This window comes from Malania oleifera, chromosome 2, assembly GCF_029873635.1.
Source record: "Malania oleifera isolate guangnan ecotype guangnan chromosome 2, ASM2987363v1, whole genome shotgun sequence".
Classification (NCBI taxonomy): domain Eukaryota; kingdom Viridiplantae; phylum Streptophyta; class Magnoliopsida; order Santalales; family Ximeniaceae; genus Malania; species Malania oleifera.
The window spans coordinates 85,722,293-85,737,977 of NC_080418.1; the positions used below are offsets into that span (position 1 = coordinate 85,722,293).

The window sequence follows — 15,685 nt, forward strand, 5'->3', positions numbered from 1 at the left end:
TGCACAGATAACTACAAAACCCACCTGTCTCCAAAGAGTGTGCATAAATGTAAATGCATATATCATCTACAAAATGTAAACGCGAGATGAAACCAATCTAATTCCTTGCATTAGATCTCTACCCACTCCTCTATCAAGCATTCTAGTTAAAACATCAACCATCAGAGTAAAAAGAAACAGAAAAAGATGATTTCCTTGACAAACACACCAAAAGAATTTAAACAAACACTTGTGGTCCTCATTAACAGCAATAGACAAAAAACCATTTTCTCCACCTTGCTCCACAGCCTTTGTGATCTAAAACCTTATCCATGCAACCCCCACAATCCATACAATCATAGGTCTTCTTACACTTCAAAACAAATTCTGCTCATCCCTCTTCTTGTGTCAACAACATCATTGGCCACCAGAGCTGCATCCAAATTCAGATAATTCCAATAAAAGCACCTTGAGTTTGAGACATGGTGTCCTCTGACATGCTAAAAAAAAAGCCTAATGGAGAAAACCACAGACAGAATTTTATAAACGCTTGTCACCAAACTAATGAGCCCAAATTCCATAACCTTAATTGATCCATCCTTTTTAGGCCAAAAAGGTCAAAAAATAGAATTATTTCTCTTACCCACTACTCCAACTCCACCATTAAAAAATTCACTAAACACATTCAAGAGATAATATTTAAAATAATCCAACAGCTTTGGAAAAAAATAGTAAACCCATCAGGTCGAGGGGTCTTCCATCAATATTTATCCCTTTGAGCATTGCATCTTCAATTAAGTGATCCATGCTCTAGTAGGTTTTAAACTCTGTTTATAAAAGCATCCTCACCTTTTTCCAAGGTGGGCTTTTAGAATTGACTTGAATATTGAGGCCATTGTCGTCAAAATCAAATATAAAATTTCAACTAAATCCTACAATTCTTGATTATTATAACACAATTCATATCCAATTGAATTTTCATCTCTCTTTCAAACTGTTCTTAAAACTTAGGGTTCCTAAACTTTTTAATAATATCCATAGCAATCATCAGTAAGTCTTCATTTGTTTCTCCTTAAGAATAGTTTTACTTGAGGCTCGAAGTTTTTTGGTCTAAAGATTTTTCAGAAATTTGTTATTTCAAATGTGAAATATATATGCCTATTGAAAAAATAATGGAACATATGAATGTATGTTTGCATGTACCTATGCATGTATATTTGGCCACATGACCATTTTGTGTTTGTTAATACATTTTATTTTTTTTAATGTATCTTTTTATGCATATACATGTCATTTACAGTTGATTTTTAGAACATGCATCGAAATAAAATTTGATTTAATTCATAATTCTCAAGCCAAAAAGTTAATATTTTAATCAGGATTCAGAAACCATAATTAGGTGTTGGGAGTCTCCTAGCTTGTTTGTCACCATTGTGGTACCCAAGACAACAGGCTTAGAACACCATGTTTGCACCCTCCTTCGTGTTATGCCTTACTCCTATGCCACCAAACAAGATGGCACCAAGAAAAAAATATTTAAAATAGTGTCCACCCGATCTGTACCATTTAGGTACACTTTAGTAAGCCAAAAGAGAGACACCCCACGATAAGTGAGCCCAACCAATGGAACAGAGAATCAAATCATTAAAAAACACTCTAATTCCTCTCCTACCAGAAGGACAGCTTAAGCAAAGTGGGCCTGTTCTGTTCAATTGCCAATCCCAGCATAACCCACACCAGATCAAATTGGCGGGCCATATCTCACCTCCCCCCGTGACACTGTCTACATTGGCCTGTTTCTATATTCTATAGAATTGCATTTGGAAGGTTTCTTGGGAAGAAGATACATAATCCATATCCAAAAGAAAATTAGGTTTAGAAAATCTATGCGTAATAGCCAATGAGTGAGAAACCTTAATGATGCATGATGGGATTCATGCCCTCATCTTAAAAGCTAAAGCAGCCAGGGAATGGTCTAACAATGCACTTGAGGCTAAGAATAAGATTTATAGATAAGGAAAAAAGATTACACTCGGGAAAGCAAGAAAGTAATGTTTAAGAGAAGGGATTTGAGTTTCTGTACTACACAGCACAGAAAAATAACTCGTTTCTTGACACATTTAACATCATGACCCCCTCTATTCTCTATAATTTCTTCAATTTTATAGTGGATCATCTCATTTCATCCATACCAAGCTATTCATTGCCAAGCAACCTAAATTATGCCTTTTATGCATTAGATAAATTTTATCTACTTATGGTTGAGTCTAAAAATGTGCACTCATTCTGAAAATTCCATAACACAAACCCCTCTTACAAAGTTGTGTTTATTGTTTCCACATCTACCATATTCACAAGTATTATGTAAAGCAAAGTTACCTCCACATAGTAGCTGAATGCCAGCTTGCTGACTAGCAGTATAATCCAAAAGAGAGTATACCTGAACAAATGAAATATAAATCTGTTAATGGAAAAAATTGTAGCAAGTTCGCACCAGCATTAATGCACTTGATCTTAGGTCCAGGATGACTGAAGCAGGACCAGAAAGACTAGCTCAAAGAAGGCAACCACCCAGAATGATTTCCTCTATAACCTCAACCAATCCCCCAAAAAAATAGATAAATCTGTGTGTGCGCGTAAGCACAACAAAGGACTTTCTTTGATCTCCAAAGTGCCAATTTAATATCTGGTGATTTTGATATATAGGATTATAAATATTGGCAAAATCAATCAAAATTGTTTTGTACAGTTAAATAAATAAATAATACAAAACATATTTATCATAATGGCCCAAACAATATAAGATAAATATTTACTGTGTTCTTTTACCAAAATAAGCACATTCATCAAATGTGATTAATTAGTTAAATTAAATTGAACAACTGACTCTTGAGAAGCCAGTAAACATATTCATCATATGAAATTAATTAGTTAAATTAAATTGAATAATTGACTCTTGAGATAGATTAAGAGATAGTAATACCCCATGCATCGTGCAGGTCTCTACTAGTAAATAAGGAAACAAAACAAAACAAGAATAAAAAACAAAAACAAAACAAAAAAGATTTAAAATGGCAGGGGAATATTCAAAAGTTTCTTACTTGAGAAGTGAAAACATGCCCTCGTGCATGCCTCTTCCAATGTACAGCTTTGGCTACAGGGAAGTCAATACACAAATAAATTAAACAAACAATGAACACAAACTCCATAAAAAAACAGAAGCAAGAAACTAATGCTAGAGGCTTGCCTGAGCCCACCACATTAAAAGCCTAATAATACGCCAGTTTGAGCGCTCTAAGTGTCTCCGCAAAGTTGGAAGAAAAAATAGAGCTACAGCAATTATGTTGGGTATCAAATAAATTGCAACACAATAGCTGTAAAATGACTGGTTCTGCCAATTTCTTCCCCAGCTGCTGAAAAATTTCACGAGCCCTGTTGGATTTATAACAGAACTAGAATAGCCAATTGGTAGCACTACAACCCAAATAGCTGCAACTGCAAACTTCAGGAGGTATCGAAGTATTTGGGTAAATTTCAAGCTCCTCCAGGCATTGAAACTAAGAATGATATCCAGAGTGGCTGCAAACCAGATGGTAGAGACAATAAGAAATCAGAAATCACACATACAAGAAAAATGCCATTAAAACAGGAATGCAACAGTCTTAGTGCTAGTACTGCTGTATTAATCTTATAGAAAGTTTTGTCAAGTTAAAGATGGGAAGAGAAGGAGAGAATAAGGAGAGAAAAAGCCTGGTGGCAGTTTCCTGGAGCCTTAAGTACAGCTCCAGGTCTGCCCTCTTATATATTAATAATAAAAGAACATGCAAGATAAAATACCCTCATCACACATCCTAACTACTAAAATAACATATTGTCATCTAACGTTTCCCTCAAGCTGGAGGAGTATAAATATCAACTAAACCCAACTTGTTACAACCACTAGACAAGGCAGACATGTATAAAGCCTTCGTAAAAACATTGCCTAATTGATCTGGAGATTTCAGAAATGGAATCCTCATGACCATCTTCAAAACTGCATCCCTTTCAAAATATCAGTCAACTTCAATGTTCTTTGTCCTCTCAAGAAACACAGTAATTCCGCATTCATAGCAATATAAATGGCACTATATCAATGGGTTTTGTTACCAAGAATCTCAACTTTGACATTAGAGACAATTTTAACCAATCTTGCTGCGGTAATTTGTTTCTTGCTACACCAAGTGACAAGAATACCTCCTGCAAATATATAATATCCTGTAGAGGACCTTGGATCATCAACAAAGCCAATCCCAATAAGCATCAAAGTATCATCTTACAGTTTCTGTATAGACCAGAACCAGAAAATAAAAGAAAAATAAATAAAAGAAAAGAGAAATAGATAAAAAGAAGAGAAAAGAAAAAGAAGGAAAAGGGGTTTGGAATAGGCAAAACCGTTGACGGTTTCAAGAGGCTCAAAAAAAACCATCGACGGTTTTAGCAAGGCACGGTTTGGCAAGACCAAACAGTCAACAGTTTCAACTACCGAGAGCTTTTATAAAGGGATCATAGGGCCACGGTTTCAAGATAACCGTCGACGGTTTCGTACAGCCAAATTGCCTATAACTAGAAGTTAGTTCATTTTTTTTAGAAAATTTAATATTCTCTCTCTAAAACCTAGGGCTCGGTTTGTTCTCTCTCTCTCTCTCATCCCTCTTGGGTCTTTCTCACTCCTAAGTCCGCTCTCGCTCCCCGATCGTCTATCTCTCCTCTCTCAGCTCGCCGGCTCACTTCCCGCGGCGAGTTTAGGAAGCTAGGGTTTCCATCTTCTAAGTGCAATAGGCATATTTTCATGAATAGGTAAGGGGAATAGATTATGTCAGCTTGATTTCAAAATTGAACTGATTAAACTGTAGAATATGGATATATGATTATTATGATAGTTGTATTTCAAAATCCAACCGACTAAAGTTGAGTAAAAGTAAAGGGAATAAATTATATCATGTTATTTCGGAAACTTAACCGTTTAAAACGGAGTATGTGATTATAAGAATATTATGAATGATTTTTAGAATGAATCGGGTATTTGAAATGAGGGTTTTGGTATTATACTAGTATTTTGGGAAAATATAAAGTGAATAGGGTTGATTATTTCCATTTTCATTAGAAATATATCTTTGTTGAATTAAATTGGGGAGATGATCATACCCGGACTAAGTCCAGCATTCGGGCCGCACAACCCGATCATACGGGGTGAATACATAATGTTACATGATTGCCAAATAGAAAGGTTCTTCTATGTAATATAATAGAAATTATGTTATGAATGGAGTGAAAATACATAATAGAATTCTGTTATGAATGGGTTGAAAGTATATGATAGAACTATGTTATGAATGAAATGGAAAGTATGCCTACCTATTTTTATAGGCATGAGTTACAGGTTTAAATGCAGTTTTCTTAAAGTTTAAATAATGGTCATATTTTGTCTACACTAAAACTCATGTTTAGCCACACATTGATGATAATCTATTCCTTTTTATTGAAAGGTGTCTCACCCCAATTAATATTAAATTTTTCAGGACGCCTGCAGGAGATCAAGCATAGGAAGCTTTAGGAAGGGTTTAGTTACTGTAGCTATAGTAAGCAGTTGTAAGACATGGAACTTTTTATGTTTTATATTAATCTTTGGGTTGTAATAACGTTATATGGAAATGCTTATGTTTGTGATGGTTTAGTATTCTGGTAATATAGTTGAGTTTGAAATGGTTTCCGCTGCTTTTATTGATAATTGTGGTATCAGAGACTATAGTATGGAGAAATAACACCCTAGACCCCACTTTCGAGTTCGGGGGCATTACAGGTGGTATCAGAGCAAAGGGGTAGTTACCCCCGATTCCCGGGAACTCTAGCTTATGAATGATTGTGGCGAAGTAAGACTCTCTGCTTGGGGGTTTGCTGCGTAGGCCTATCATATGGGGTAGGGTGCTTGGTGAGTGCTCTGATAGGTACCCATTGTTGCCACGGACACAAGGCTCACTAGGTTAAGTGACAATGCCCAAAAGGGGGACATTACAGGTTGTGTCGGAGCTTTAAGTTGTTAGGTTCTGTAGACTTTACAAATGATCATTACCAAAGCATAGGCATAAATGATGAAGAGGGTAGGAATGGGTAGGTCAAGTTGGAAGATTTTGAATTCTGTTTTGAAGCTTGGAAGCAGAAATCCATCGACGGCTTTTGTGGTTTTTCTTAAGTAGTCGACAGTTTCAGAAAAGCCACAGCAAACCATAGACAGTTTTGTTTCTAAGCAGTGAGATGGAAACTTGAAAAGTTGCATTTGAATGTTAAAAGGATTGATTTGTAAGGGAGAAATCTCTGAAAGAGGGTCTATGTAATCATGTATAGTGTGTTGAATATCTTCTAAATTCCTAGTGTGATATTTGTGCCGATTGTGTTATGACGTTAGAATTCTAAATGAATTTTTATCCTATCTTCAGCATGGATGTCAGAGGTAAGGACGTGAACGTTGGAGGGGATAATGACTTAGGGGCTTCCAGTGAGGATGACATCGATACCTCCACATTGCTGGGAGGTTTAGCCCGATAGGTTAGGGCAGAGATGAGGCGGGACTCCAGAGGTTAGGATGGGCCACCCGCAGACCAAGGCTACTCTATCAAGCAATTTATCCGGATGAATCCCCCGACGTTTGCAAGCGGAGCTGATTCGATTGTGGCGGAAAACTAGATTTAGGAGATGGAGAAGATACTAGCAGTGTTGCGCCGCACTGATGAGCATAAAGTCCTCTATGCCACCTTTAAGATGACGGGAGAGGTCGAGCGATGGTGGTTAGTTGTGGCTACTGGAGAAGCAGAGGTCAGTACCTGCAACATTGACCTGGAACCACTTGAAAGAAATTTTCTTTGATAGATACTTCCCCACGTCCACCAGAGATGCAAAGGCGGAGGAATTCATTAGCCTGACTCAGGGGAATTTGACCATATAACAGTATGCGGCCAAGTTCGTGGAGCTATCCCAATTTTCCCCGTATATGATACCAGATGAGGCAAAAAGGGCGCAGAGATTTGAGAGGGGTCTAAGTCAGAGGGTCTACGAACAGGTGGTGGGGTTTCAGGTTCAGTACTTCTCAAAGTTAGTGGATAAAGCCATGGTGTTGGAATTGAACCGGCAAAGAGGTGATGAGATGTCAGATCAGAGGAAGAGGGGCGAGCCTCCGGAGTTTCATGCTAATACCAGTCATGGTCCATGGAGGGGTAATGATAAAAATATAGACCAGAGGCAAGAGGTGGAGAGGCGAGCCTATCAGGGTGAGTTGATACGCCCTCAGTGTCCTAAATGTAATAAAAGGCATCAAGATGAGTGTCGGGCTGGAAGTGCTAACTGCTACTCGTGCGGCAGGCCTGGTCACTTGGCACGAGACTGCCATGGGCCGCCCAATAACGCTCCCACTCCTAATCAGTACCAGGGAAACAATTCGGCACCCCGAGGCGGTTATTAGAGGAACACCGCCCAGGCACAGGTTTACATGCTTACTCTAGGAGGAGCAGGAAATGTTGGCGACGGGGGGACAGGTAATACCTTTATAATTTCAAAAATAGCAATAAATGATATCTTTGTTTGTTTATTTATGATGATTAAATCTTCAGGGATTCAGGATATTACTGTTTATGAGGCAAGATTTCAGGTTGTTAAAGAAACTGATATTAGTTTTGCTTAAGCAGATTTCCTAATATTAATTGCATCATTTCCAAGCATAAGTCTATGAAGGTTGTATGTATTAGTTTTGGAGGATTGTGATTAAGAACCAAAGTTGTTGGATATTGATCTTGTATCACTACATGTAGGAATGTTTCTTTATCTTACAGTTGTGCCAGGTCTGGGAGTTTCGGAATTTTAGGGAGGTGATGTAGTCTAGTGGAAATTCAAAATACCTTAGTTTTGGAGTTGAATTTGAAAGTGAGTATTGGAATTGTAGAAAAGGGTATTTTTATGAGGGGAGATTGTAGACACCTGAACCCAGAAAATAAAAGAAAATACAAATAGATAAAAAAGAAAAGAAAAGAAAAAGAACGAAAAGGGGTTTGGAACAGGCCAAACCGTCGACGGTTTCAAGAGGCTCAAGAAAAACCATTGATGATTTTAGCAGGGCACGGTTTGGCAAGACCAAACCGTCAACGGTTTCAACTACTGAGAGCTTTTATAAAGGGATCATAGGGCCAAATCGTCGACAATTTTGTACAGGCCAGCTTGCCTATAAATAGAAGTTAGTTCATTTTTTTTTTGGAGAATTTCATATTCTCTCTCTAAAACCTAGGGCTCGGTTTGTTCTCTCTCTCTCTCATCCCTCACGGGTCTTTCTCACTCCTAAGTCCGCTCTCGCTCCCCGATTGTCTCTCTCTCCTCTATCACTTCTCGCAGCGAGTTCAGGAAGCTAGGGTTCCAAGCTTTCAAGTGCAATAGGCATATTTTCAGGAATAGGTAAGGGGAATAGATTATGTCAGCTTGATTTCAAAATTGAACTGATTAAACTACAGTACATGGATATATGATTATTATGATAGTTGTCTTTAAAAATCCAACTGTTTAAAGTTGAGTAAAAGTAAAGGGAATAGATTATATCATGTTATTTCAGAAAATGAACCGTTTAAAATGGAGTATGTGATTATAGGAATAGTATGAATGATTTTTAGAATGAATCAGGTATTTGAAATGAGGGTTTTGGTATTATTTTTAGAATGAATCAGGTATTTGAAATGAGGGTTTTGGTATTATACTGGTATTATGGGGAAATATAAAGTGAATAGGGTTGATTATCTCTGTTTTCATTAGAATTATATCTTTGTTGAATTAAATTGGGGAGATGATCATACCCGTATTTTCAGCAGAGTATACAAGTATATTATGATATCCTTTTCTCCGGTTACTTTATGAAAGTATGAATCATACCCGTATTTTCAGCAGAGTATACAAGTATATTATGATATCCTTTTCTCCGGTTACTTTATGAAAGTATGAATTAATATCCAAATCGTGTGGCATGAGATTAATTTAAGTTATGAAGTCTATGGTGATTTTTATGATGTACTAGAAAGGTATAGTATTGTACTGATTTTACTGGAATTGTTAAAAAGAATCCACGAATAATGAAATAATAAACGGTACGATGGTGTACGGACCACGGAAATGATAAATGATTACGGTGAAAGCTTGGTACCGAAGCTACTGGAGGAAGTATAGTGCAGCCAAGGTCTTAAATTTTGATTTCGACTCAAATTTCAAAGCTCCAAAAGTACGGAAATTTCGACGAAAATTTCGATTTCGATGTCGATTTCAATTTCGATTTGAAAAAATAACAGAAACTAGTAGTAAAGCATGGAATTCTTTGTGAAACTTTAGAAATGGTTAACAAACATAAAAATATAAGTTTTAAGACTAATATATTACAAATTAAATACATCTATGTTTTGTATGAGGTGGAAAAGTTGTAAAATAGTATGTTTATCAAACATGTTTGTAAGATAATGTACATTAAGCATATTCAATTAATGCAAAAGAAATTCATAAATCATTTAAATATTATTTATTATACAAATATTGATAATTTAGACATGAATGGTTAAATAAAATATTACTATAGGTTTATTTTTTCATATAATTTCAAAAGCACTTGTGATAACCTTTTGTTTTAATAAAATAAATTAAAAGAGAAATTTCACTTCACTCTCAAGGTTTCAATAAATTTCGACAAATTTCGCTAAAATTTCGAGGTTTCAAAAAATTTCGGATGATTCGTTGAGATTTCGATGGAAATTATGCAAGACGGAAATCGACTGCCATTTCGATTTCGAAGGTGACGGAAATCAGAAATTTCGACAATTTCGTGGAAATTTAAGACCATGAGTGCAGCCACACTGTTGGGTGAAAGTGTTGGTATGGGATAGTCGACTTGGCTAGAGAAGAGTAGTGTTCCTTCCCTATATACGCGGGTCAGCATAAGATTGTATCCTCCCGGTATACAGGTCAACATGAGGATGTACCCTCCCGTATACGGATTAGCATGAGATTTTATACTCTCGTATACAGGTCAGCATGGGGCTGGCAAGTCGTACTTACAGACAAGACTTAATTGACTTAACTTTGGATTGATCACCCAGACTAAGTCCAGCCTTTGGGCTACACAACCCGATCATGCAAGGTGAATACATGATGTTACATGATTGCCAAACAGAAAGGTTCTTCTATGTAATATAATAGAAATTATATTATGAATGGAGTGAAAGTATATAATAGAATTCTGTTATGAATGGGTTGAAAGTATATGATAGAACTATGTTATGAATGAAATGGAAAGTATGCCTACCTATTTTTATAGGCATGAGTTACAGGTTTAAATGCAGTTTTCTTAAAGTTTAAGTAATGGTTATATTTTGTCTACACTAAAACTCATGTTTAGCCACACACTGATGATAATCTATTCCTTCTTACTGAGAGGTGTCTCACCCCAATGAATATTAAAATTTTCAGAACCTGCAGGAGATCTAGCTTAGGAAGCTTTGGGAAGGGTTTAGTTACTGTAGCTATAGTAAGTGGTTAAGACATGGAACTTTTTTATGTTTTATTTTAATCTTTGGGTTGTAATAACATTATATGGAGATGCTTATGTTTGTGATGGTTTAGTACTCTGGTAATATATTTGAGTTTGAAATGGTTTCCGCTGCTTTTATTGATAATCGTGGTATCCGAGACTATAGTATAGAGAAATAACACCCTGGACCCCACTTTTGGGTTCGGGGGCGTTATAGTTTTTGTTACATTTAAATATCAAACCTCTGCCAGGACAGCCTTTGAGATATTGTAGAATCCTACAAATTTCCCATAACCTAACTCACCACCCCATAACAAAAAAGGGCAGCCCCGTGCACAAAGCTCCCACGCATGCAGGGTCCAAGGAAGGGGTGGACCACAATGGATCTATAGTAGGCAGTCTTACCACCCCTACAGCAAAGTATATGTCAAATCTAGTGACTATTAAGCAAATCAACTTGCCAACCAACTACCTACATCGATGTTTGTCTCTGAAGTCTAGTCCAACATCCCAGACAACTTCACATTGGGATCCATAGGAGTATCAACTAATTTAGCACCCAACATACGAGTCTTATTTGGCCAGTCTAAGGTATATTTTTGCTAAAATAGATTCGACCTTTTGAAGTAGGACAAAAAGCAAGACCTTGGGAGGATTGTTGCTGGAGAATAATTAAGAAGAGTAGGGTTAAGGAATTGTGAGGTTAAGTTAGTAGTTTATTTTGTGCGTTTATGTATTAATTAGTATAGGATTATGTGTATTTGGGGGTTATTTGTAATATTTGTGTAAAGTAGGGGCATGTTTGTAATGTAATTTAGTTTTAGGGTTTATTTGTAATTTATGTATAGAGGCTTTCTTATAAATAGTATATGAAAGCCATGTTGTAGGCAGTTGTTGATGAATTTGGATTGTTAATTGAACATGAGTTCCCCCCTGGTATCTCCTCTTCTCCTCCCTTCCCCTTCCTTCCTCTCTTCTAATTTCTCCACGGCTGCAACACCTTGATGCCGCCCCTGCATCATTTGGTATCAGAGCCCCTGCTGCTGCTGCTTCTTTCTTCTCTTCTTGTTCTCTGGTTTTCTGTTCTGATCTCCTGCTCTGTCCCTAATCCTTTGCTGCTCAGCAGCCTTCTGCCCTCTTGCTTCTTCTCTGTTTCTCTTCTCCTTCTCTTCTTCCTCTTCCCTTCAATTCTATCCCTTAACTCTCTCAACTCTCTCTATCATTTCTCAATTCTGTGCCTGTCTCTTGGCAGTTCCTGGCAGTTTCTGTCCAGCAACTCCTCCAACCTCCCATCATCTTCTTTTCTCTCCCGTAACTCTCTCAACTCTTTCTCATTTCTGAAATCTGTGGCTGTCTCTGGGCAGCCTCTCTCTCTCTCTCTAAAAAAAAACCGAAAAGCAGTTCTGCAGTTTCTGAACATTTCAGAAATTCCAGTCGTGTTCCCAAGTCTCAAACAGCACTTTCCAGCGACCATCCTGCAACACCACCCAGACACCGAAAAACAGAGCCCCCCGAAACCCTTCCCCTCAAAATTTTATTTCCGTCCGACCACAGGAGGACCCCCACGTGCCGGCCAAAACTTCTGCAGCCATCATCAGCACTTCGAAAACTATCATCTCCTGTGGCTTTCTCATAACACTGCCACCACCAATAAACTCTCTCATCCCATGATCTCCCCTCAACCCAAGTTTCATTGCTGAAGGTGCCTCACAGGCGGTGCACGCGCCCCACATGCCGGTGACCTGCATCTAGAAACTTCCACTGTTTTCTGCAATTTCCAACGTCACGAAGAACTACCCAGCCACGATATTTTGGGTTTTCTCCATGAAAGTTTGATCTGCAAGCAGATAATTTTGCTTGTGGACATAACATATTCCAAGCAAGGGTGATAATTTGGCATGAAACCCTAGAAATTGTCACTAGCAGCATTAAAAATCAGGTTTCGTTGCTGTAATTTGTGAGTTTTCTTCGTGAAAAATTGTTTCCTCTCAGCAGGACAATCAGTATCAAGGTGAATTAAAGATAGTTGAATTAAAGATAGTTTTTTTTTTTTCTTTTCTTTCTTTTTTTGAGAAATAGGGAGTAAGGCTTGTGGGGAATTGTGTTAAAGGGTTGTGATATATAGCTGTAGCATATGTATATGCATAATTCAGCAACATGGTGACAAATTATAGGAAAAAAGAATGTCATTTGCCAAACTATGGGCACAATTTCAAGCTTTTCAACACCTTTATCAAATGCAGAGTAAAGGTTTTCAAAATCATCATTGATGGAAGATGTCCAATGAATGTGCTTTCCATTAATAGATTCATTCGTATGAAGCTTCATACGGAACCTCGCCCAAAGCCTTATGTGATATCTTGGGTTGATAACTTTATTGTACATGTGTATGAAAGATGTTTGGTTCCCATCCAAATGGGTGAATAGTTGGTTAATGTTTGGTGTGATATCCTACCTATGAGGATTGATCATGTACTCCTGGATTCTCCTTGGTTAAATGATTTAGGAGTGACTCAAAAGACATGAGAACACATTTATTCTTCACTATAATGGGAAGAAAATCATTTTGAAATCTGCTCTACCAATGAACCGAGACAAAGAATCAGTCATAAATACTCAGCTTGAAGACAATACAAGGAAGAAATTAATGTGTTTGAAGATATCCAAAGTCCTTCAAACATTCCTATTGTAGAGTTTGTCATCCCCAATGAGTTCATTGATGATGATACTCAAGTCAAGTTTATGGTTGCCAATGGAACGAGGTTTCTTGCCTCATTCAAGTGTTGGCTTTCGAAAGTCCATGTTTGCTTCTCCCTTTTGATCCTACAACATTTTAAAATTCGAGGCCAATTTTTTCCTTATTGGGGGAAAGTTGATGTAGGACGAGAGGCAAGACCTAGGTAGGATCGTTGCTGGAGAATAATTAAGAAGAGTAGGGTTAAGGAATTGTGAGGTTAAGTTAGTAGTTTATTTTTTGTTTTATGTATTAATTAGTATATGATTATGCGTATTTGGGGGTTATTTGTAATATTTGGGCAAAGTAGGGATATGTTTGTAATGTACTGTAGTTTTAGGTGTTTATGTGTAATTTATGTAAAGAAGCTTTCTTATAAATAGTGTATGAATGTCATGTTGTAGGCAATTGATGATGAATTTGAATTGTTAATTGAACGTGAGTTCCTCCCTGGTATCTCCTCTCTCCTCCCTTCCCTTTCCTTCCTCTCTTCTAGTTTCTCCATGGCAGCAAAACCTTGATGCAGCCCCTGCATCACCTTTCTCACACCGTACAACCTCAAATCCAGAAATGTAATGTATATAGTACCCAAGTCCTTGATTTGAAACTTTTTTGAAGCCACTATTTAACATTTGCAATATCACTCACATTGTTAGTGATGATGATATCATTAATATTAACTACTAGAAGTATCACACCTATCTCCATTTGTAAACAAAGAAGCACTAGATAAAACCAAATGTGGAGACCACAACACTGAATTTCTCAAACCAAGCTCAAGGAGACTGCTTAAGACCGAAAAGAGCCTTATGCAACCTACATACCTTACCATGCCTCTCCCTACAAGCAACATACTAATGAAGTTGCCGCATTTATACATCTTCCTACAAATCTCCATATAAGAAGGATTCTTCACATGCAATTGGTACAAGGGCCAATCAAAATTAATTGCAGACCAGATGTTGGAACGCGATACACAGATATTTTCTAGAATAAAATTAAATTAGATGTTGGTTTGGAAAAAAATAAAGTATTTGACCTCTTTGTGGTGTGTCAGACATGGATTTTTTAAAGAGGCAAGCTTTCAAGAGCTGCAAAGAGATTGAGGGAACACATTGACTGGATGATTTTTTTTCTTGGGCATTTTTATGTTTTTCGTTTAGTCTTGGAGTGTCTCAATTTGTCTCAGGAGGTATCTCATTCTCTTTCTCGTAAATTCTCTTTCTATTAATGATATCTTCTTTTTTTATAAAAGGAAAAAAAATTAATTAATTGCTGACTATCATTAGATGAACAAAATTTAGTCAAGTAACAGATGAGAAGGTACTAAAATTACCAATACCATAAGTTTGGGCATAGCCTTGGCAACTAATTGGGCCTTGAGCTGTTTGATAGAGCCATTGGGAAGATATTTGATGGCATAGGCCCAACGACACCTAACCAACTCCTTACAATGAGGAAGACCCACCAAGTCCCATGTCCATCAAGATGTCAAGGCATCCACTTCTACATACATTGCATGCTTACACCTAGGTTTGGAAGCACATCAACATGTGAGGAAGGGATAGAAATAGAGAAATGGACAAGGCAAAAGAAAGCATAGGAATAGGAAGGTAAAGAACAAAAGATAATGAGCAATAGGATAAGCAACTAAGGACTGCTGAGTACATGTTTGGATACATCTTGGATGAACAACTAGCAAATGCAAGTCAAGCTGCGATGGATCTCCAAAACTAGAAGTCAAAATAGTGCTGGGCAGAAAAGACAGGTCCATGGTGGTAGTGATGTGTGTGCCTACTTTCTATAGTTCCTAAACCCTCAATTGTTTCTTTCAACAGAAACTTTCTCCAGAGGGGTAAAGGTAGGAATACAAGGATCAACATGTGATAAGAACCAGAAATCATTCAAGGACTCGAAATAGATTTATCCAAGAATGACCTAGCACTAGAGAGTAGAGAAATAAGGTGCCTCACAAAAGAGCTAACATCTACATTAACATATTTCCTGAGTGTAGGGATGATAATGTCAATTTTGATATGAATGAATCAATTGTACATTCAATTGTGTATTCTTTACATACTCGGGTCCCTTTTAACATGTACACAGAGAATAAAATATGGAAAAATAGAAGAGGACACAACTTGCAGTTGAGATGTGCCTTTTAGCTTCGGTGGGGAGTCTCAATTTATAGCCTCTGGCTTGTGGCAAGATCTCATGGTAGGTGGTGGTAGCTCACCCACCATGGTAGGTGGCAGTGGCTCACCCACCATGGTAGGTGGCCGTCGTTCACACTACTGGGCGTCATTCACTAACCGTGGCCGCCGTTCACACTATAGGGATTTCTACATTATTTACATCCTAAACAAATTTTGCCAACATACAGCACATGTAGC

General features: G+C 37.4%; 1 protein-coding gene across 2 annotated transcripts in view; it reads right to left on the reverse strand.

The window, feature by feature from the left end:
* Positions 1–15,685, reverse strand: part of LOC131149522 (callose synthase 7) — a 98,205-nt gene that overhangs the window by 23,054 nt on the left and 59,466 nt on the right. For both annotated transcript variants that reach the window (XM_058100042.1, XM_058100041.1), the window contains exons 15-17: positions 3,227–3,558; positions 3,081–3,133; positions 2,359–2,419 (exon numbers count right to left, since the gene is read on the reverse strand). In XM_058100042.1, the coding sequence (XP_057956025.1) occupies positions 2,359–2,419; positions 3,081–3,133; positions 3,227–3,558 (446 nt within the window). The remainder of the gene's footprint in view (positions 1–2,358; positions 2,420–3,080; positions 3,134–3,226; positions 3,559–15,685) is intronic.